At 51.1% G+C, this 22,967-nt stretch overlaps 2 protein-coding genes and 1 long non-coding RNA gene across 4 annotated transcripts in view; all 3 read left to right on the top strand.

The window, feature by feature from the left end:
- LOC309660880 (uncharacterized protein C4orf50) overlaps positions 1–12,233 on the top strand; it is a 119,634-nt gene extending 107,401 nt beyond the window's left edge. The window contains exon 13 of the mRNA XM_082461951.1: positions 625–12,233. The gene's annotated coding sequence lies outside the window, so the exon portion shown is untranslated. The remainder of the gene's footprint in view (positions 1–624) is intronic.
- Positions 12,234–12,436: 203 nt separating this feature from the next.
- CRMP1 (collapsin response mediator protein 1) overlaps positions 12,437–22,967 on the top strand; it is a 66,780-nt gene continuing 56,249 nt past the window's right edge. Inside the window, exon 1 of one of the 2 annotated variants that reach the window (XM_082462830.1) lies at positions 12,437–12,868. In XM_082462830.1, the coding sequence (XP_082318956.1) occupies positions 12,488–12,868 (381 nt within the window). In that variant the 5' untranslated portion in view covers positions 12,437–12,487. Of the gene's footprint in view, positions 12,869–16,626; positions 17,001–22,967 lie in introns of those variants that run through there. The other variant, XM_082462831.1, reaches the window with a different exon arrangement.
- On the top strand, positions 17,528–20,643 carry LOC309661400. Its single transcript, XR_014264021.1, has 2 exons — positions 17,528–17,839; positions 17,894–20,643. It is a non-coding gene; the product is annotated as an uncharacterized lncRNA (long non-coding RNA).

Here is a 22,967-nt window from a genome sequence, read left to right as displayed (position 1 = left end):
TACAGATATACATGAATACTTCTTCACATAAAACTCTCATATTGTTTCAAGGTTCAGAAACACCCCAGATAAAGTGCTTGCTTAGGCAGCACATTTACTAAAATCGGAACAATACAGAGTAGATTAGCATGGCCCCTGCACAGAGATGACATGCAAATTAGTGAAGTGTTCCCTATTTCTGTTTGGGATTAGCAGAAGCAAACTATTACATATAGGATGGGTAAACAACAAGGCCCTACTGTATAGCACAGGAAACTATATTCAGTATCCTGTGATAAACCATAATGAAAAAGAATATATATGTATAACTGAATCACTTTGCTGTACGGCAGAAATTAACACAACATTGTAAAGCAACTATACTTCAATAAACGATTTTAAAAATTCCAGATAAAGAGGGCATTGTTTATTAATTCCAAGCTAAGGTTCTTTTCTAGAGAGAGCAGCTTATGAATTGTATACACATATCATGATTTAAATCCAATACAAATTGAGATGAATGTGAGACTCCCAGCATCTTAAAAGCTTATGTGTTCAGATGGCTTCACGTAGATACCATGCTGGTTGGTACGTTCCCTTTAAGAACTCATCTCCCTGGGTTTTTTGTTGTTGTTGTTGTTGCAGGAAAGAAGACAGCACAGAGGCAAGCACACCAAACTGGAAAATATTTACATCCCTCCCAACTGACTAGCGGAGCCGAGGTGGCCCCATGATTTGCGATCCCTTCCAGGGAGCTGAGCTACAAGCCAAACGACCATCTTCCTATTTCAAGTCACGCTTGACAACGTCTCTACTCTGTATAATACCAACCAGGAAACCAAAGAGATGGCTGGTTGTCAGAAGCCCGTATGTATTGGCACAGAGTGGCGGAAGGAGCCCGGGGCTGGAGTCCCAAGGTCCTGGCTGGCTCAGCCACTCCTAAGCTTTGTTCCTGCACAGATTACTAACCTTCTTAGAATTTCCACTTCTTCATCGGTTTGAGGGGCCTAAAGCCTACTTGACGGTTTTGTTCCGACAACCTAATGAGCTAATGGCTGCGAAAGTGCCCTGAACACTAAGATGCTTCCCATGTGTCAGGGATCATTGTTGTTGGTAAAGTGTGATTCCATATTCTCTCACTCACGTACTGACGTCTGCTCAGGAGGGCTGTCCGCCGTAAGTCCTCATTATAGTTCCACGTAGCTGCCACCCAAGATGAGTGATGTGAGGCCTGGCAGCATGATGGTTTAAGAGACATCTGAGCAGTCATCTTGCTATTCTAGAGCTCCTGCAGGGCTAGCCTGTGCAAAACATTGTATGCGTGTGAGCACTTTCCTTGGGAGAGGGACCATGGATTTCACTAGATTCTCAAATGAGAGTGGGACCCCCGAGGCTCAAGCACTGCTAGTCTAGGGGGAAAGGACTCTTATTAAGGAACCTGGAGACGCAGCTCTGCCTCTAACTGGCCAGTGACTTTGAGGCCGTCCCTTGGCCTCTCTGGGCCTCAGTTCCTCATCTGTGAAATGGGTGTGACCGCGTGCCCTCCAGCATCCCTCCCTGCTTGGACCTCTGATGAGTCTGCAGCCCCTCCGTGCGTTGTGTCCTCCCTCAGAGGAGGCTCGTCCCGCTGCAGCAAACATCATCTGGGTTCTTTCTGTGGGGCAGCCTCTGGTCAGCTGGGAAGGTCCCGAACCCAGCCTCCTTGCTTCCAGAATAAGCGGAGATTTCTTCTTTTCTAAACATAAGTCACTTCGGGCCACTGTGTCTGTGAAGTTCCACCCCCCACAAATAACCAAAGCACCCCAAAGTGCCCGAAGTACTGCAGCCCTGTTTCCGCTCGTCTGGCCCAGCAGTTAAAGAGCATTGTGGCCCAGTGGCTGTGCTCAGACCGAGGGGGTTTGCTCCCTCTTAAAGACTTCCCTGCAAACTGAAGGGCTGTGAGGCCACCTCATTCAGCAACCAAGGGGCTAACGGGGACAGCTGAAACCTTAGCACCCCGAGAAAGGCCGAATGAAAAGCAGCCTGTGCATGGTGCAACCTGATTAGCTGAGTTCTTTCTTGAGGCAGAGGTTGATGGCAGGAAGGCAGCTGGTGGGGTCTGCCCTCATGTCTGGGACCTCAGAAGAACCAGGGCTGGGCTCACACAGGTCCCACGACCCATAGGACAGACCTCAGAGAGTTCCTAGTCTACAGTCCTCAGGCCAGATCTGGCTCACAAACATGTCTTGTTTAGCTTATGTTTTTGTGTTGTTTTTTAATTGAGGTTAAAACATGTGTAGTAGAAAATTTACCGTCTTAACCATTTTTAAATGCCCAGTTCACTGGCATTAAACGCATTCACATCGTTGTGCAACCATCACCACCGTCCATCTCCAGAACTTTTCCATCTCCCCAGATTGAAACTCTGTCCCCATTAAACACTAATCCCCTATTTTCCCCTTCCCCAGCTCCTAGCCACCTCCCTTCTACTTTCTGTCTCTATGAGTGTGTTGACCCTAGGGACCTCATATAAGTGGAATCACACAAAATTTTTTCTTCTGGGACTGACTTATTTCACTCAGCATAATGCCCTCAGGTTTCATCCATGTTGTAGCATGTGTCAGAATTTCCTTCCTTTTCAAGGCTAAGTAATGCTCCATTGTGCGGGTAGATCACATTTTGCTTATCCATCTACCTGTCGATGGACAATTGGGTTGCTTCCCTCTCTTGGCTATTGTGAATAATGCCATGAACATGGGGGTACAAATACCTATGTTGTATTTGTTAATATTGGAATCAGCAAATAACATTTAAAAGCCAAGAGATTTCTCATTAAAATCTGGATTTCTGGCTTCTTTTGGAAAAACAGTCAATCTGGCAACTCCGGGCTTCTAGCTTCCTGGCCACACTCAGAGCTGAATGAGGCCAGCCACTCCCTCCCCTGCCGACAGGCACACAGCCTGGGGGGCCTCAGGCCCCCACTCCCTCCTGGTGTCCTCCTTGCTCCCCACCTCCCCTGCCTGGTCTGCCCAGCACCCTCCGGTTATGGGTAGACACAGAGACCAGAGAGGCACAGTGAGCCGTGCCCAAGGTCCCATGGGCGGGATTGTGATGTGACTGCTGTTATCCAGGAAGGCTTGGACTGGGGTCTGGTTGCAGCTCTGCCACTTGCCTGCCCCTGTGACCTCGACCTTTCTGAGCCTAAGATTCCTCTTTCGGAGGGAAATGGGAGAGACGGAACCTTCTCCGACATCCTTACGGAATCGTTGAGACAGAAAGAAGGGGATGCGTGGTGACTGGAATGTGGGGTTGGGATATGAGGGGCTTATTAACAGCACAGATGGGGCAGGCAGCTTAGGGTTTGGGGGTCTGTTTCTTCATCTGCAAAATGGGAAAAGGGACCATGCCTCCCCCACGGGCTTATTCTGAGGATTAACTGAGACAGGGAAGCTTAAAGCCCCAGCAGAGGGCTTGGCACACAGCAGGTGCTTCACACAGGTTACTTTGGAACAGGTGAGGGCTGCGTTCAAGGGCTCCAAATCCCCGTGGCAGCAGAGCAACACCCAGCAAGAGATGTGATGTCCTGGTGTCACCGGGACAGCCTGGCTGCAGAGTCCTTCAGCCTGATTTCAGAGCCCACCCTCTGCCTTTTACCTGCTGGGAGTCCTGGCAGGTCAGCCGCCTCTCCGAGCTGCAGACCCCCAGCTGTCAGACGGGGCGATGTCCTGGTCCTCACCAGCACAAGGTGGGTGAGAAACGTAAGGTGCCTGGCACAGAGTCGATGCTCAATAGAGTTTAGTTTCCCTCCTTCCCTTCCCAAGCAGAAGTCTCTCTCTGAGGTGAAAATGATGGCATGTTTTCCAAAAAAAAAAAAAGAGGAAAAAGTGTAGTTTCTAGCCTCCCACTGGAGCACTCCCGGGTTCATGTGTTCTTGGGGTTGAGGTGTGTCGCTCACTGGGGTTCCTTCCTTCATCCAACCAGCATTAAGTGCCAGGCACCGCTACAGACCTGGAGTTACAGCAGAGAACAAACAGACCAAATTCCTGTTCCTGCGGGCAGGTTTTATTTCAGTCAATGGGTTAGTCGGCCGATCATCGCTCATGAAGTGCTTCTTCTGAGCTGGCTTTACGAGGGGCCCTGGCTTCACCCTCAAGGCTCATCTCTGTTGCTGCATGTGCTTTGCCCCAGAAGGCATGCTTGTCCTGAGCCCCTACTGTCACCCACCACTGGGTCTTTCTACTCACCGTGCTGTTTCTGTTACCTCGGTCCATCTCAGAGTCCCTGCCAGGGGCCTCTGAGTCACTTCAGGGCCAGTGAGACTCTCCTGAGGGGAGCCGTCCATCCCACTGTACCTGGGAAACCTAAGAGGCCAGGTGTGGCCCTGGCAGAGCCCCACCTCTTTACCTTCAGGCTTTGGATGGATGAAACGGGAAGGTGGATGGAAAAAGCCCTTGGTCAACTCTTAAGTTCTGCATAAATATATAGGATTTGACCTTCACATGCTGGAGAGATGAGAGACTACCTGGTGAAGGAGAGAGATTAGGGTTTAAAATAGAATCACTGGTCTGGGGTCTGGGTTCTGCAACCTCTTAGCTCCGAGATGATGGGAAATTCACTTCCCCTCCTCAGTTTACTCACTTGGCAAATGGAGCAATAAAATACCTGCCTTAGCACCTGCTGGGAGCGTTAATAGATACACTGCATGGGAAAACACTTTGCAGACTTAGTGTGGTGCATCCACTTTCATGTCATTGATTCACATCATTAATTAAATGCACACCCATTATGTACCTACTGTGTGCTATTATGAATAAGGTGGTCTGTCTTATGACAATTTGGAAGAGGTATCCAGGCTAAGGAAGAAGAGAATTGCTTGTCAGATGGTTGTACTGCACATTCATAGATCGTGATTAGCAACAGCCAGCGAGTTGGCATGGCAACATTACCCCATGCACTGCTAGGCAGTGTTCTTAAAATAGGTTCACTAGAGGTGTGGCAGAAGCGAAGACACACGGAGTCCACGTGGTCTGATGGCTCTGCCTTTCCCAGGCAGGCCAGTCGTGCAGTAATTAAAATAACAGATCTGGAAGCATCCATTGTTAGAGCTAGAGACTTTAGTAGTAGCACCTTGCCTTTTCCCATTTGATAGGTGAGGAAACTGAAGCCCAGAGAGGTTAAGTGAACACCCATAGTCACACAGCCTCTTGATGGCAGATGGAGCCGAATCTGGTTCTGATATCTCATACAGGGTTCTCCAGCTGTGCCACGATGCCCTTTCTTCTGATTTGGAATTTTAGATCTGGGTCTGATGCAATTAATTTTCTAATGATTACAATCCACATGTCATCACTTACCAACATTTATTCTATCAAAGAATTTTCCCCACGTTTCTCCCTGGGGAAGCCCTGAATCCCAAGATATCACGAAAACTCACTTACTTCTTAGCTAGGCTGAGATGACTGTAGTTTAAATCCACCCCTCCACAGCCTTCCCTACCTTAGTTTCCCAGTGTGAAAATGAAGCAGCAAAGCTGATCAAAAGTTTGTGAATCACTCTGTGATGAGATTACTGTATGAGCTTACTTATCCATCATTGCAGAGGACGGGGAGCCCAAATCCTTTAAAAGATGAGTTTCTTTCTTTCTATTTGTGTTACTCAGCAATTTGTTGAGTAAACTTCGCAAACTTGAGTGTGGCTTTTTACATTCAGGCTGGTAAGCTTTTTTTAAAGAAATTCACAGCTCTTGTTTAATTCCAGGGTGAATTTCCAGGTCTGGAATGAGAAACTTCTTGAGAACTCAGTCCACATCGGAGAATAGGGTGCTAGACATTTCTGACATATTTTAGACATTCAGCCTCTTTTTCTTTATTCAGACAGTGCCTTGCAGTTGGAGGGGCTCTGGGCTGGGAGTCAGGGGACAGGTGTGGCATGAACCCTGCCACGCCCCCTCTCTAGGCTACCAGTAGAAGATTGCCCTCTGTAGTGATGATTCTTCACCCTGGTTGCATGTTGGGCTCACCTGGAGAGCAGTTAGAAGTCCGATGCCCAGCTCCCTCTCCAGGCCACCTAAGTCAGGTTGTCTTGCATGGATCCCAGGCAGGGATCTTTAAAGAGTCGCCCAGTGATTCTAATGGGCAGCCAGGGGGAGAACCACAACACTATAGCCTCACAATCACTTTTCATTCTCCCATCCCCCGTATTAATTAAATTCCCAGATGCCATTGTGTGTTTCTTTTGTGTCAGACTCATTTATTTTTGTTCCTTGCTAGGAAAGAAATGTATCCTCAGAGTTGACAGGAGGATAGTTCTCATCTTTGGAATATTTTGGACCATGAGTCAGTGTGGTAACTTCACCTTTTAAGCAGCTAGTGGACCTATGAAAATGAAATGCGTAGCATGCTGTAGCATTCAGCTCCACCGTAAGCAGAACTGGATGCCAAGTGCTTGGTGGCTGATCATGGCATGGTTACACGAAAGTTCAGATTATACAGTTGAGTGATGCAATAGGCACACAAAGCAGATTTCTTGGGTACAGTTGCTTGAATCCTGAAATCTTCCAGAAATAGGTATTCTAAGTCCAGTGTGATATATAAATTGACCGGTTGTGTAAGCAAATAGAAACAGATTTCTATTCGGCATTTGCACCAATGGCCAGCTGGGTTCCTACCTGGCTCTGAAATAAATTTTTTGGAAATTCTCTGGTACTTTAATGGGCAGAGAAGAAGAAACCCCTGGGGTTTGTGGATGTATTTAGTCCTCTTTCCTGTTTTATGAGAATTTCTAGAAAAAGGTAGTATATGCCTTGGATCTAAAACTGCTTTTAAAAAGTCAATAGGCTTAGGATGGAAGGATTGGGCTTGCTTTATCCCGATTCCCTAAATCCTACTCTTGTTTCAGCAAGCACAGCTCCCATCCAATCTGACGTCTGCATCCTTGGCATAAATGTATTACATAGAGTCATGGGAAAACTAATGCGGGAATTGATACCATGAAAATAAGGTTTGCTTTAATAACAATCTTTTTTTGTCTTTGAAAAATATCATCGGGCTATGCCCAAAGGTAGACTGATGATACCTTTATATGGTGGTAGAATAAGGGAAGAGAAAGACGAATGTGCTGAAAACTCGGTATCAACTCTATCAATATTTTCTTTTTAAAGTAAAGTGATATAACACATTGTTTGCAAATATGACATTGAAAGTGATGGGGACAATAAATATCGATGCAGCAATGTTATAACTATTAACTATTAGACTTTGCATCGGGACAAGGACGAGTTCTGCCTTTCACAGAGATTGGAGAATGGGTTATGGGTCAGCTACATGGGGTTCGAACTATGACTCTGCCACCAACTGGTTGTGCAAGCTTGAACGGAACACTTACCTCTCGCAGTCTCAGTGTCCTCCAGGGAAACATCAGGGAAGGTGTGAGCCTTAATGAGAGAGCACAGGTTTTTTTTTTTAAAAAGCACTCAGCACATATTAGTGCTCTGTGAACATTGAGAACCTTCCCTCAACATTTTGGAAATGGTCCAGACACATTTCAGTGCCATGGTGGGACATGCACCACCAACCTCAGCTGGGTGACTAAGATGATCTCCCAATGTTCAGATTTGCACAACCAACTTCTGCTGGTGAAGCAGGAAAGGGACTTGGGTGTCACTGGCAAAGGTGACGAACATGGCTTGTGAGTTCATTTTGGCAGAAGCTCCTCGGTCTCCTCACTCTTCCAGGTTGAATCCTGGGCAGATATCACATGAAAGCTGTGAAGCACAGACATCAGTTTGGAAACTGTGTACTTTCCTCCTGGATCCCAAATGCACAACAACTAGACACCTTGCAATTGCATGAATCTAAAAGGACTCCTATATTATACACCTCTATTAATCAACACAGGGTCAGAATTCGGCAGTCCATGCTCTGCCCCTCCCCTCGGTTAGAAACATTGGTTCACATGGAAGTGGTCTGGCAACAAAGGCGGACCCCGCTTCCTTTTGGATGTTCTGCAGTGGGACCCTCCCTTGGGTCCTGAAGCAGTGGCTGTCCCCAAACTCCTGCCTGCAGTGAAATGAACAGAGCAATCTGTCATCGGAGATGCCCATCAGATTCCTGACCAGTTGTGAGTCGGACTCAATACTCCTTTCTGTGTTTTCAAGATTTGTAATGATTGCTCAATCTTGTGTAAAATAGGCTGGCATTTTCTCTTGTTACCAAGATGTATTTTTCTATGTTAGTTAAATGTATAATTTGTGTAATTTTGTACATTAAAATGTATCCTTTTTCACAGTTAAAGTTCTTTTTTCTTTTTTGAATGTTTAGCTTATTGATGGCTCCTTACATAGTGTTGTAGACCCTAACACAATACAAAAAGGCAACGAATCCAAGACTCTTGGTTTTTGGTGGGGAATAAACGATCTTCCCAGAAGTCAAGTCCACTTCTCACAAGTAATCAGGTGATGTCCTGTATGATGCATTATATGCCTGTATTGGTTTACCATTTTTGCTGTAACAAATTTCCATGAACCTAGGGGCTTAAAACAACACATATTTATTATCTTACAGTTATGGAGAAGAGAGGTCCGAAATGGGTCTCACTGGGCTATAAATCAAGGTATTGGCAGGGCTGTGTTCTTACTGGAGACTCGAGGGAAGAATTGGCTTCCTTGCCTTTTCCAAATTCTGTAAGCTTCCTGCATTCTTGGGCTCGTGCTCGCTTCCTCCGTCTTCAAAGCCAACAGCATTGCATCTTCAAATCTTGCTCTGGCTCTGGCACCTGCTTCTGTTGTCACATCTCCTTCTCTGACTCTGACCCTCCTGTCTCCTTCCCTCTTTCACTTATTAAGGACTCTTGTGATTACATTAGGCCAACCTGGATAAACCAGGATAATCGCCCCATCTCAGGATCCTGAGCTTTATCACATCTGCAAGTTACCTTTTGCAGTGTAAGGTAACATATATACAGGTTCTGGGATTAGGAGGTAAACATCTCTGGGAAGAAGGCATCATTATTCTGCCTACCACAATCCCCTATGAACTGATTTGGAGGCAGCAGAGGAAAACAAACATTTTAGAATCAAACAGGCCTGCATTTGAACTGGATCTGTGCCACTTTCCGGCCATATAACTTTAGGGAGGTTGCTTTACTTCTCTGAACCTTTTTCCTTATTTCCACAATGAGTGCAATAATCTGCCTCACAGATTTGCTGAGTGTTATGCACCTAACAATAAACTACAATTCCCTTTTTCTCATTTTTATAACTTATGAGGTTTTTAAAAAAATCTTTTGTGTGTGTGTGTTTGCCAAAAAAGTCCTGATGGAGAATATGCATCAGAGCTGAGTGGCGTCTCCTGTCCTCTCCCTGCCCACTCTGTTCGCTACCCTCACCCTGAAGCCTTCCTGGTCTGACAGGATGAGCTGGAGGCTTGTCCTTCACCAGATGTCATGGTTTAATACACTTATGAGCATTCCTTCCCTGGAGGACTGAGAGCCATCAGAGGACAGGATGGGGAAGGTGACAGCCATCCTCTGGACCAAGTGCAGTTTGCTCAGGTTTCCTGGGCTTTCCTCTGTTGGCCTCTGCCAGACGCTGATCCCCTTGGTCTCCCTGCAGCCTGGTGGGTGCATTTCCTAACTTATACCCTGACTTTGTTTCCTGCCTCCCTTCTTCTGTTACACTGGGGTTACTGGTCTTGAGATGAGGAGATGTTGTAGAAAGAACTCAGACAAACCTGAGGTGGAATCCCAGCATGGTCACTTCCTGGAGGTTAACTTGAGCAGTAGGTTTAAGCTTTGTCATCCTCAGCATTCCAGCCTGGAAACGGAGGGGGCAACATCTGCCAAGGGGGCTGCTGAAAGCAGGATGTAACGTGTGGATATAAACAGTGTGTTCATAGACCCTGACACATGGTAGGAGCTCAGTAAAAGTCAGATCCCCCTCCTCTAGAAGACAGGAGAGGTGAGGAGGAAAATAAAGTCAGATGAGGAGGAAAATAAAGTCAGGAGGAAAATAAAGTCAGTGACACAGTGGGTGCCCAAGATGTGTGTTGGATGAATGTGGAATGATTAGTTGCCCAAGGTTGCATGGAGGACAGGATTCAAACTCAAAAATCTAGTCTCTTCTAACTATGCCAGGTTCATGCCTTCTTCCCCCCTTTCCCAGTGGGAGCTCTTCAGCCAGGCTTCTTGGGGGAGGGAAAATGATACTGGTTAAGATGCAGACTCTGGGACCAGACTACTGTGTTTCAATCCAAAGTGGCATCATTTACCAGCTGTGACCCTAGACAAGTTACGTATCTCCCTGAGACTCAGTTTTCTCATTTGTAAAAGGTGGCTAAAACGGTACATATCTCAAAGGTCGCTGTGAGCCTTAAAAGAGTAACTGTATGTAAAAAGTCTACAATGGTCCTTGGCCTGTAGTAAACTCTGTAAGTGGGAATTATTCTTATACTTTCTTGCTTCTGCACAAAGACAACTCCTTCTCTCCTCCCTCTGTGTTACTCCCTCCTAATCTTGACAACTGCCTAGCCCTTTCTCCCAATGAAAAGGGTTTTCTTGGAAAGTAGTGAGATCTCCGTCACCAGCAGTATTTAAGGAAAGCTGGAGAGACAGTCTCCTCAAGATGTGAGAGCAGATTCAGACATCCAAGTATGAGGATTGACTACAAAATTTCATCTAACTCAGATTCTTGGTTTCTCTGATGTTTCTATGAATTTGGTCACCACAAGTAGTTTTGGAGCTTTAGAAGAAGTTTTTATGTGGTCTTCAACAGGAAATTTCCTTGCCTGGGATGTGCTGGGAACAGTATTCCACAGGACAGACAGAAGGTTTCATTAAAAACACACTTGCACTGCACCCCAGAGTCTTGCAGAGTCTGGGATTCCTGGAACCAGTGAGGCCAAGTACTGAAGGGACAGTTCCCAGCACTGGAAGCTGGCAGGGTGAGAGGTGGGGTGCAGCACAAGGCACTGAAGTTCCCAGCTGGGTCCCCACCCAGCCTGTTGCCGCATGTCTGAACTTGCTCGAGGAGCGGGTCGGCAGCTGGTGATTCCACCCATCCAGAAAGAGCAGCTGGGACCACCATGTCCCTGGAGACTCTTAGGACTCTCTGCCTGATAATGATCAGGGAAAAATGAGCGAGGGTATCTAGGGAAGGCACATGGCACCTGGCTTTGAAGAGGGGTAGAGGGGATCCCCAGCAGAGTGACCCCGAGGCCCCTCGCCCTTCACCCTGGCCCTAGTCAGAGGAATCCTGGGACTCCCAGGCTGCAAGCTCCTAGCTCAGCAAGGGTACGCTGCATCAGTGGTCATGGGACGTGACCCTGGAATGGGGAATATTTGTCTGGGTGACTGACAGGAGTGTGTGCATGTGTGTGAGATGATCTATCTCTTTGTGTGTCTTTTTCTGGGGCGTTTCTATTTAAGCTCCCAACTACCCATATTTCTGGTGTGGATTTGTGTGTAGGCGTCCTGTCGGGGTTTATGCGTGTGGCGTCATCTTGTGAGTTTGCCTTTGGCGTGAAAATCTCTTTGTTGTGTGGATGTTGCAGGCATGAGCCTCGTGTACATGTGTGAGTCATTGGTTCACATGCAAGAGTGTTTTTCTGTTGTCTGTCAGTGTGAATGTGGACCCAGCACATCCCTCTTGCCTTGCTGTTTCATCCTTCCTGGTGTCCAGCACTGGCCGGTACACTATGTGTGTGTTTGTCTCTTTCCTCCTTAGAATGTCAGCTCCCAGAGGGCAGAACTCGGTCTATTTTGTTCACAGTACTGTTCCCAGTGCCAACAACGTGCTAGGCACCAGCAGGGCACTCAATATAATAGTGCTGAGTGAATGAATGCAGTGTCCAGTGTGTGAGAGTCTCTCTCTGGTTGTGCAATCAATCTCAGTGTGATGCTGGGTTGGGTGACTGAGAATTTCTGGGGGGTGTGTGTGTGTGTGTGTGTGTTATTGACTAGGAATATGTACAAGCATGTATGTGTGTGCAAAATTGTCTCTGATGTGCGTGAACGAGCCTACGTATGTCTAGGGAGCGTGTAGTGTGATCGACTCTTGTGTGTGCCAGCATGTTTGTGCATTTCTCACGTGTTTGTATGGCATAATTGTCTGGTGTGCTAGTACCAACCTGCGTGTGCCTCGGGAGCGTGTGTGTGTGTGCGTGCTCGCGGTTAGCACCCCTCGCTCTCCTCGCGCCCCGCGCTCAGCCTGTGGGCGGGGAGCGGGGGGCGCGGCGAGGGCACTGCAGTTCTGCTGCCCGCCCTCGGCGCTGCGGCGAGGGCTCGTCACGGTCCCTCCCCGCCCTCGCTGCAGTCCCCGCCTCCTGGTCCTTTGTAGCCTGCCGCTGCGTTCTCCGCCAGCAGCCCGGAGGCCCCGCCCCCGCCCCGCCCCGCCTCGCGCCCCGCCCCGCCCCTCCTCGGGCCGCAGTCTCTCCTGGGCAGACTCGGCCCTTACGGATCGCTGAGCTCGGCGCACAGCGGTGGCTAGGGCCGCAGGCGGGCGGGGGCGCGGGCGGGCGGCCGGCCTTGGACCGGTATGGCGGACCGGCGGCGCGCGTGGAACACGGAGGACGACCTGCCCGTGTACCTGGCGCGGCCGGGCAGCGCGGCGCAGACCCCGCGCCAGAAGTACGGCGGCATGTTCGCCGCGGTGGAGGGCGCCTACGAGAATAAGACCATCGACTTCGACGCGTACAGCGTGGGCCGGCGCGGCTCCGCGCGCACACCGCGCAGTGCGGGCCGGCTTGACGCGGTCGGCCTGCCGGGGCCCGGAGGCAGCGAGGACACGGCCAGCGACGTGAGCGATCCCTCGGGCTCGGCAGTCAGTTCGCCGGGCGAGCGCGACGAGCGACCGCCTGCGCTGCGCATCCGCTGCCCCGCGCCCCGCGCCCTGCCACTCGGCCGGGACAATGGCCAGGTACCCTCGGGGCGCGCGTGGGCCGGACGGAGGGGACGGGACCCTCGGGTCGCTGGGCGTGGGGCAGTGCCCGGGCGGGAGTGCTGGGGCCACTGTGGCCAGGCTTGGGAGAGCTACGGAACGCCCCTCCCCCACCCCATCATTCAGGAGGTTCGGAGAGGTTGTGCGACTCGGTCAGCGTTGGCCAGCATAGTCCGTGAGACTCCAAAGGGTCTTTCGAGATCCAGTCCCCCCGCTCCTCCACTGCAGAAAGGGAGAGCGAGGTTCTGAGAGGGGAAGTAAGTTGGCTAAAGCCGCCACATGGTCCCTTAAAGCGCAGAGGGACCTCTGGGGTTAATTTCATCCAATGATCCTCCTTTTCTGCTTTATGAAAAGACAGGGAGCTCTGTCCCGCATTCATCCCTTCCTTTATTCACTCACTCATGAGGAATTATAGAGCACCTACTATGTGTTCTATCGTAGGGCCTTTCCTGAGTGCTCCCTCTGTATTTTCTGGGGGAAGGATTTGGTTAAAGATTTAGATCGTGGGGCAGATAGAACTGGAAACCGCTAGCCGCAATCACCGACATCTTCAGAGGATGTCCTGAGTCCCACAGCACAACGCCTGTGTGCTCACTTCACAGAGCAAGTTGGAGGCAGAGAGGGGGTTTGAACCGGGGTCAGTAGCTTCTTAGACTTGGAGGTTCCCCCCACGAAAGTGGGGAAACATCAGGGAGAGGGAACGCCAGGCCGTGGGCCCTATGGCTCATCTCCCTTTAGCTGGGGTCGCCAGAGCATTGGGGGAAGATGGGTAGACGACCCAGCTTTGGGATATATGAGTGAGGTGCTTGGAAAACGGAAGTTGGAGCACTCGAGGGCCGACGAGCTGTAGCCTTACCCCAGAACTCCATGTCTGAGCACTGCTCAGGTCCCAGGCCCCTGATAGGTGCTGGGTTCCCTGTTTAGCACTCCGGCCCCACCCTAGGCCAGGGTGGGTGACAAATTCATTGTGAAAATTAAATCAGTTAATGCCGCTACGTAGTGAGCATACAATAAATGTTCGTTGTTTATTATGAGTTTGATCATTATCATCATTTTTATTAACCCTTCTCCCCTTAAATGCTCTGAGAGGCATACAGTGAGCCGGGAGGAGGCAGAGCTTGATCTGGACAGAAATCTGGGAGGGCTTCCTGGAGGAGGGGCGGGGGTGCTGGGCCGGCCTGTGGCTGCTACGACCCAATAGTGGGTCTCCTCCTGCCCCCACCCCACGCCCCGGGTATTCTGTCTCGGTAGCTCGGGAACTCTCCGTGGTCCTGAATCCGGAGCCTCGCGAGAGGAAGGTCTACAGCGAGGGGGGGGGGCAAGGAATGGAGATATCGAGAGGGTCCCGTCTCCTTGTCCCTATCCCTTCTATATCTTGCCCTGCCCACCTCCTTCCCTAGTGTCCGACCTCGCTTGGGATCCAGGCTTCACAGCCCGAGCGGGAGGCTTCGGGGCCGCGGACCAAGAAGCCGGGGCCCATACCGGAGAATACTAGTTGCCAGTCAAGGCTCTGCGCCCTCTTGAGCCTCAGCTTCTTCATCTGTGAAATGGGGGTGGCATCTCCCAGCCTCCCTCAAGGCGTGGTGGATTATCAGGGAGGCGAGAGAGCTTTGTGCACGGCCGGGAGCTGTGGAAGAGCGTCCCTGATGGAGCTGCAGTCAGTGTCACCAAAGCCAGCATCGCCCCTGGGCTCTGTCTGGGACGGCTCCGCAGCCGCGCCTCGGCCCTTGGGGACGCTGATCCCTTCACTTCTCCCACTCCTCTTTCCTCTCCCCCCTCTGGCCTTCTCTTTCTCCATGGCTTCTCGGGTACTGGACAAAAGGCAGCGCCTCCGGCGCGCCAAGGGCTCCAGGAGCACGCGAGGTTCGGGACTGTGGAGCCTAGGTGCTCGCGGTCTCCCTGGGGGGGAGAGTTTTACTTTCTGCGGACCGAGCAGCCACGGGGTTCGGGTTCGGGGGCCGGCGGGCCTCGCTCCTCCTGAGCTTTGCAGAGGGTGCCGGGGCCCTTCCCCCCGGTCCGTAAAGCTCTTTCCCGGGGAGGGAGGAGGGGTTTCTGCGGCGCAGGCGCAGCGTCTGCAGAGGCCCAAGGCTGTGCAACTGCGGCGCTTTTGTACCCGGGAAGTCCACTTGGGAGCGGTGGTCTGTTTGGCCAATAGCAGACGCGTGCCCCTCCCCCGATACGCAGGAGGTCTCCTCTCCAATCCTGGAGCTTCCCTGCCCAGACTGAAGCCTGGGAGGGGCCCTGGTTCGTGGAACCTAGCCCTTAGCAACGCTGAGGAAGGGGATGTAGAGTCAGAGAGAGGGAGACCTGCACTTTCCGGCCAGCAACAAGAATTTAGGACCCAACTCAGAGCCGAGAATGAGCTCTAGACAAGTTGTGCAGGAAACTGGCTTCCAGATACTGCTCTGCTGCAGCTAACATGCTTTGTATCTAAGATTTCATTCTATCTCTGTAAGCCTCAATTTCGCACCTGTGAAATGGGGAACTTATGGCCTAATGTTCCTGGAATACTAAGCCGTTTCTATTTTATGAACATACAACCCTATCTCCACTTTAAGGCCCAGGCATCTCTGGCCTTCTGTCCTGGACTGGAGGACTGGCCTCCAGGTGGCAGTGGAGGTAAAGGCTTCAGGCCCTAACCTAAGTGGTGGGAGCTTTACCAGGCCTGGCACCCCTCCCTCTGGGTGGCAACTGGAAGTAAAGAAGGTGGGGTCTTTTTACCGAGCCTGTGGGTTTGGGTTTTATAGGCAGAAAGTAGAAGGTTGGCATTTTAATCTGCCTGGATTTGGGAGGCACCTGCTAGTCCTATGGGGGCTTGCTAGGGCTCCCCCCCTTCCCTCTTCTGTCAAGAAGTTAATCAAGCTAGCCCAGGACTCCTGCCCACCTCTCCCCAAAGCAACACCTGGACTATGGGTGCTGGGGCTGGTGTCCACTCTCCACTGGGAACCAGGACATCCTTTTCCCCCTCCTGACCGCTAGCCTGTCTGGGGGCTCTGGGCTCCTTAGTGCCAATGGTCTGGCTCTGCAATCATCAGTCACTGCCTGGTAGACAAGGCTCTGGGGATAAGCCGGTGGCCCCAATGGCAGGGGGCCCTGTGATGAGAGAGGGGCTGCAGGCGGTAGAGCAGGTCAGCCACTAATTAGGGCTTTGTCTCTGGGGTCCCTGCTGCAGGGAGGGAGGGAGGCTGGTTCAATGATGGGGGTGGGAGGAGTGGCAGAGAAAGGCTTTATGGAGAAGCCCTAGGAGGTGAGTCTGGGAGAATAGATAGGCTTCTGTCTGAGGTAAGATATTCAGAGAGAGGACACAGTTTGAATAAAGGCTTGGACTTGGGCTTGGAGATGTGCTTGGTCTATTCAGGGAGTGGCGCAGCAGAGGGACTAACGCAGGCTGTGGAACGAGAGGCCTGGGCTGGATCCTGGAGGGCCTCGAGCGCACCAGCAGCCGGGGCGGGTTCTGGACACCTGGTCCACACTCCCTCCCCCACGCAGATGTTCGGGGAGGCCTGCAGATGCAGTACTGCACACCTGTGGCGCTGCCCACGGCCTCTGCCTGCGCACCCGAAGTTCATCTCTGGCTTTTAAAAGAGCCCTGAAAACCAGACCTACCCAATCCGAGAGCGAGGCCGGGGCCCAGCAGAGGGCGTGTGCGCAGGGCGGGGGTCGGCGGGGCTGGGCGGTTGGGGAGGGGGCGGGGGCGGAGTGGGGGGGGATATGCGGGGAAGCGCTTCCTGGTTCGAGCTGAGAGGGGCGAATCGGGCTCGGCTCCGCGCCGCCGGGAGGAGCTGTCTGCCTGCAGCCCCCTCCTCCCGCCCTCGCCTCTCCCTCCTCCTCCCGCCCTCCTCGCGGAGCGGGGCGGTGCTGGCAGCCGGAGCGGCAGCGGCGGCGGGCGGGCCGAGCAGCCGGGGCAGCCGGGCGCGTGGGCAGCCGCGGGCGCCGAGCCTCCGTCCCTGTCTTCACTGAGCTCGGGTCTTTGTCACCGCGCCCGCGGGGAGCGGGACCGAGAGAGAGCCGGACAGAGCGAAAGCCAGCCCCACAGGTCCACCGGCCGGGCGGAGGGCGCCAGAGGGGGGCCATGTCTTACCAGGGCAAGAAGAGCATTCCGCATATCACGGTAAGCTGGGCCCCCGCCCTGGCCCCGCCGCTCTTGGCGAGGTGGTGGTGGTCGCCGCCGGGGTCGGGATCCGCTGGGGAACCTAAGGGGCGGCCCCCGAGGGGCTTCCTGCGTCGCGGCGGGTGGGGCGGGGCCGGTCTCGGCCTTGCAGCCTCCTCCCCCCAGCTTCTGGGGACAATGGGGGGGAGGGCAGCCCTGCGTGGCGGGGCGGGGCGGGAGCCTCGGGTCCCTCTCCCCGCGGGCTTGCAGCGGATGGCGTGGACCCAGAGGATGCGGAGCTGAACAAAAGAGGGAGGGGCGCGGTGTCCGAACCCCCTCCCTCCAGCCCTGGAGCTGAGCCTCCAGCGGGCGGCCTTTGCACCGTCTAGCTGTTGCACCTCGCGGCAGCGTTTCTTCCCCGCCAGAGTAAGGAAAATGATCGACCACCACCCCTCCCCCCCCCGCCCCCTCACTCCCCGCCCAAACCGATGAAGTGGAAGTCTGGACCTAGAGACAGCGCCATGATGGAGGAGCCCCTCCCATTCCTCACTGCAGCTAAAAATAACCTGATGGGGCGGCCCTGGCGGCTGTGTCCCGGGAAGGGTTAACACCGGGGGGTGGGAATGGTGGCGGTGGCTGAGCTGTCCTCGGTGTCCCTGGGTGTGGCCGGAAACAAAGGATCCCTGGTCTTTATGCTTTGTCTCAGGGTGGGGAGCTGAGGACACAGCGGGTCCAGAGACCTGGCCTCCACCCCATTCCCTGCCTGGCACCAGAGTTGAACCAAACCATTCCTGAGGGATGTGGACCACAGGTGCTGGTGAAACCCATGGGCCTTGGGTGGCTGATATCTGAGCAGCCAGGTGCTGGAAGGCATGATGGAATCCTCCAGGGCAGTGCTTGAGGTTTGAGGGCAGGAGACCTAGCATCCGCCTTTATCCAGAATCCAGGCTCAGGGATGGTCCCAGAACACCTTGGAGAGGGCAGCCTTGGGTAGGGGGGAAGAAGCTGACATTTCCCACTTGCCTGCCCAGTGTATTGTGGATCTTGTTTTCTTGAATCTTCTCAATAAATCTTTCGAAGGAGGCATTGTCCACATAAAGTTCTCAGAGGCTGGAGCACTGGTTGGGGGCGCAATTGAGAGGAAGGTTGGGAAAGAACTGGAACCCCTCGCCTCCCCAGAACAGCCCTGCATTCTGCCCAACTCTGGATTGAGTCTCTCTTAGAAAACTCCTCTTCCGCCCAGCTTCAGGTCTTGTCAGCAGACCTTTGCTGAGTTACCATCCAGAGATGTGCCCCCTGAGGGTGGGGACCACCTCTTGCCCATCCCTAATCCTTGCTCTCTGAGACACAGCGGTATAAGTGACCAATCCCTTAACACTGTAGTCGGCTAAGAATCAATGGAAGGGATGTGGTTGCCCTGGGCTAGGCAGTGTGGGAGGAACGAACTGGATATTTGCATGAGCCAGTCCGGGCTTTCCGACTCTCCAACCCTGACCCCAGGGGAACTGAGGCAGGAGATGGAAGTAGAGGAGATGCAGTGACTGATGAGTCAGGAACCCGGGGTACCTTTGTGGCTATTGCCCATGGCGGGTCTGTGCCCCATTCAGGATCCCGGTTTCCAAGAAGCAAGTTTAGCCAGATGGTCTTTGAGGCAGGTGTGTGGGAACAGTGCCTCCGGAGTTGTGTAGTTCTGCCTGCACAGCCGCAGCGGCCACCCTGCCTGCGGGCTGTGGCCCTCTGGAGTGGTGATAAGCTGCCCAGGCTTTTGCAGCAGACGGATCTGGGTGTGCATCCCTGCGGTGCCTCCTCTCTGAGCCTCCGTGCTCTGATATCCAAAGTGGGCTTAGCACTGGCCATTTCACAGGACCCTTGAGCATCTGAGAGGACACTGGCAAAGTGCTTAGTGTTTGGTAGGCACACAGTAAGGGCTTCAGAACTGCTGGCTGATCCCGCTGCTTTAGTCCTTTGTGCGAAGCAGGTAGTCAACCCGTGTGTAAAAGAGAACCACATGGAGTGGATCCCACAGCTTCAATAGCATGGGGAGGAGAGATGCTGAAAATGCCCCGTATTTCCTGGGAAAGCTGTCCTTGATGAAACATTTGTGTTTAGTTTGGCCCACATAGTCCACTCCAGCTAGAAAAATGTGTGGTTTAAAGGAGACGCCAGAGAGGATGGACTTGGATGGAGCTCCTCTGTAGGACCCACAGCTTCCTGAGGACCTTTTGCTGATAATGTGCGTGGTCTGACAGGAACCAGACTGCCGTTAAATGAATGGATAGGCGTTGTGGCTTTCCACATGCTGCACCCGTAACCTGTTCAATCAATAGAACTGATTTGCTAAGTTAATAATAAGCACCTGGTCTGTGCCTGCCACTGGGTGCTAAGGAAAGTGGGCATGAGATGGGCATGCCCTTTGCCTTCACAGAGTTTAGCAAAGACTGGCATTTCAGCCTGAAATAGCAACAAAATGTTGGTGGGGGGGTGTTATAAAGGGAAGTACAGGAGGCTGAGGAGACCACAGCAGGGACACCCAGCCTAGTCCTGGTGGGGGAGGAGGGAGGGGTTCTGTGGCAAAAGAGTGTGGCCCGTTGGAGAAACTGAAGGAAAGTCAGCATTGCAGGAGCCCGACCTCTGTGACCAAGTGTGGCTTCTCTGTGCAGTTAGAGCGAATCCTGGAAACGGTTAAGATGTTTTTGGCAGCCACGGTATGTGTGGCCTGTGGAGGGACCCGGGGGGGCTTAAAAAAGGACCAAGATACAGCTGTCAGCTGCATCTCCAGGTCCCCACCTGCTTGATGTTGGGTCACTGTGCTCCTGTGGGCCTCAGCTTGCTCATCTGAACAAAGGGGGTAAGGTCTCAGATTCAGCAGTGAAATCAGAGATAGGAGAGAGAGTATGTGAGCAGAGGACGAAAAGGGACACTCCAGACAGGGCACAGTGCGGGCAAAGGCAGGAGCACGGCTGAATCACAAAAATGCTCTACTCATGTTGACTGTGGTGTCTTTCCCTCTTTTCTCTGCCTCAGCCTTTTTCTGAGATGCTAGAGTAGCCTGATAGAGAAGAGGGAAAAAGCCAAAACACTTGACTTCAGCCCCCAAGGATTGTTTAAAGCATTAATAAAGCTCTCTTTCATGTGTGGCCTTTTTTTCAAAAATTAATGGCATAGCGGGATTAATTTAGTTAAAATGGTTTTTCGGTGCCCACTGCGGTGGTTAAGTGAGTAAGGGCATCCTGGGCGTGGCTCTGAGCAAACAAAGGCACAGGGCTCGTGGCCCTGCAGACGCAGCTGTCCCAACAGAGCCACTGAAGGGGGAGCCAGGAGTGTCCACCACGAAGGTTATGAAGTATTATTATTACAGATAAGACATCATGAGTTTGCAGACCATTACAGCATTCAAAAGGATTTCCGTGATCTTTCGTTGGGTTTTCAGAACAGTCCTGTGAGGAAGGCAGCCTGTTTCCCAAAGAGTAAACTGAGGATTATAGAGACTTGGAAGCTTCTTCAATGGCTTGTGGAGGAATGAAGAGGTCCTGTTCAAGCAGGGAGGGTAGATGGGCTGGTCTGACTGGTAAGATAGTCACTGTCTGATTGAAATCTCTGTGTTTGTGTGTGTGTGTGTGTGTCTGTGTGTGTGTGTCTGTGTGTGTGTGTGTTAGATCAAACAGTAAAACAGTAAAGATGAGCAGAGAAGAAAGAGATCATTAAATAAAAATTACATTGGACTGAATTAGTTATTCTAATGGACAAATATGCAAAAAACTTGCTTCTTCCTGAGGATGGCATTCAGCCTACCTATAAGTATTTAGTTTATCTCGTTGCCTTTTTATGCAAAGGATTTGAGATGCCGACAGTGATTTATCCTGCATATAGTGAAATCAGAGGGAAGTAGAATAGCAAGACTGAGGCTCAAGGAAGAGCAGAGACCAAACCTGCCAGTGATTTGGACCACTGTGGGTGTGCTTCTGGACATATGGTCCTGATTCAGAGCTTCTGTCATCCAGGGCAGAGAAGCAGACACTCTCAGTTAGGTCAAGTTCATGATCAGACAGGAAGAAGTGGGCCATTTTCTTTGGGGAAGAATTATTTTAAATTAAATTCTTAAAAAGTGTTTGTGAGCATGCAAGTGATACTGAGTTGTGACATCTTCCATGACATAACGATGCCAACTTAGCCCTGATTGCCTGTGTCTTGTAATGAACTTGGCCAAGACTGAATACCTGGAAACACATGATATGACATATGTGAATGTACCAGGCACATAGTAAGTGGCTAACAGATAGACGATAGTTCCCTTCCCCGAACTCAGGCTCTCTTTGAGGAGATGAAAATTCAGAATGGCAGGTAATCAACGACTGTTAACTGCATAACTTAACATAACATATGTTATGCATAACATAACTTTTGTTCCTTGAACTGTGCAAGGTGTCATGAGCAGTTAAAACATACGTATTTCATGATCCTGACCTTTCCATCTAAGTGAAAAATTGCACATACATGGAACGACTTAAAAATGACCAAAGGGTAAGTGTGGAATAGAGCACAGGTGTTAGAGAAGTTCAGGGAAGGGAGGGCTCAGCATTGGCAGAGGCAATAAGAGGTGCCCTCTTGGGGCTTAGGGGATGACATGAGCTAGGTGTTGAGGGATTTGATTGGTGGAGACAAAGGAAGAACATGCAAGGCAGGTGGAACAGCAGGGTCAAGACCTGGGCTGGGGAATGAATGTTGTCAGAAGAGAGTGAGGAGTTTTACGTAGCTAAATCCGAGGGTGAGGGTCTTGAAATAAATTTGAATGGCTGGGGGACTGGGGAATTCTACAAGGCTTTGGAAGTCAGGCAGAATGCACCCAAAGTGATGGAAATAGCCCATGGGTTCTAAGTCTGGCTTAAATGCAAATGGGGTATTTGATCTTGGACAAGTCAGTTCTCTGGGCCTCAGATTCCTTTTCTTTACAGAGTTAGATTAGATAATTCAGCTCCTAGTTATAGGATATTCTGACTTTATTCGGTGGGTAATAGGAAGCCTCTGGAAGTTCTTGAACTGGGAGGATGGTATAATAAAGGCCACATTATATATTAATGTGGATTCTGAAGCCAGACTATTTGGATTTGAATCCTAGCTGCTCCACTTGCTTGCTGTGTAATTTTGGCAAATCACTTATTTTCTCTATGCAGCCATTTTCTAACTTGTAAAATGGTAATAATAGTAATACTCCATAGGGTTTTTTTCCCTTGAGAATTAATTAAATGACTTAATATATGTGAGATATTTAGAATAGTACCTACGCATAGTATATGCTCTATGGGTTAGCGGTTATTATTCTTACTGCAAGATGGTGTATTAGTTAGCTTTGTTCCATGGCAAACAATCCAAAGTCTCAGTGGTTTTCAGCAGCACACATTTATTTCTTGCTCATGTTGCATGAGGGCCTGGATTGGCTGTAGCTTTGCCCCTGGCTGTTGTGAACAATGGGTCTGCCCCTTGTATCTCCTCACCTTGAGACACAGGCTGAAGGAGCAGAGGCTTGAAGCACAAATGCCTTTACGAGCTCCTGCTCAACTACGGCACATTTCATATCTGCTCATAACCATTGGCCAAAGCAAGTTGCATAATCAAGGCCTAAATTGATGGCGAGGAGCACAGTGTCAGTCTTTCCGGAGCAGGTACGAGGATTAAATGTGAACAGCGTGGCACATTAGAGATGCTAATAAACACCTGTTGGAGCTGATAACGAGGTGGTCAGGAAGTTTAAGGGGCGAGTTTGGAAGAAAAGGCCTGCATCGTTTCCTAGGCTGAATTAGAGTTAGGAATGATCACCAAATTGAGGCGTCTCACTGGGCAGTTAGAAACACAGAACGGCATGGGGGTGAGAGGCAAGGCCCAGAGATAAAGGACCCATGTACAAGAGGCACTGGTGGAAGATAGGAAAATGCAAGATATTCCAGCAACCAGTGGTTTTCAGCCCATGTGCTGTGAGCACAGTGGTGTACT

Source organism: Balaenoptera physalus (genome assembly GCF_965194825.1).
Source record: "Balaenoptera physalus genome assembly, chromosome: 5".
Lineage (NCBI taxonomy): Eukaryota > Metazoa > Chordata > Mammalia > Artiodactyla > Balaenopteridae > Balaenoptera > Balaenoptera physalus.
Note: the sequence above shows the minus strand (reverse complement) of the source record. Positions and strands in the feature narration are given on the sequence as shown.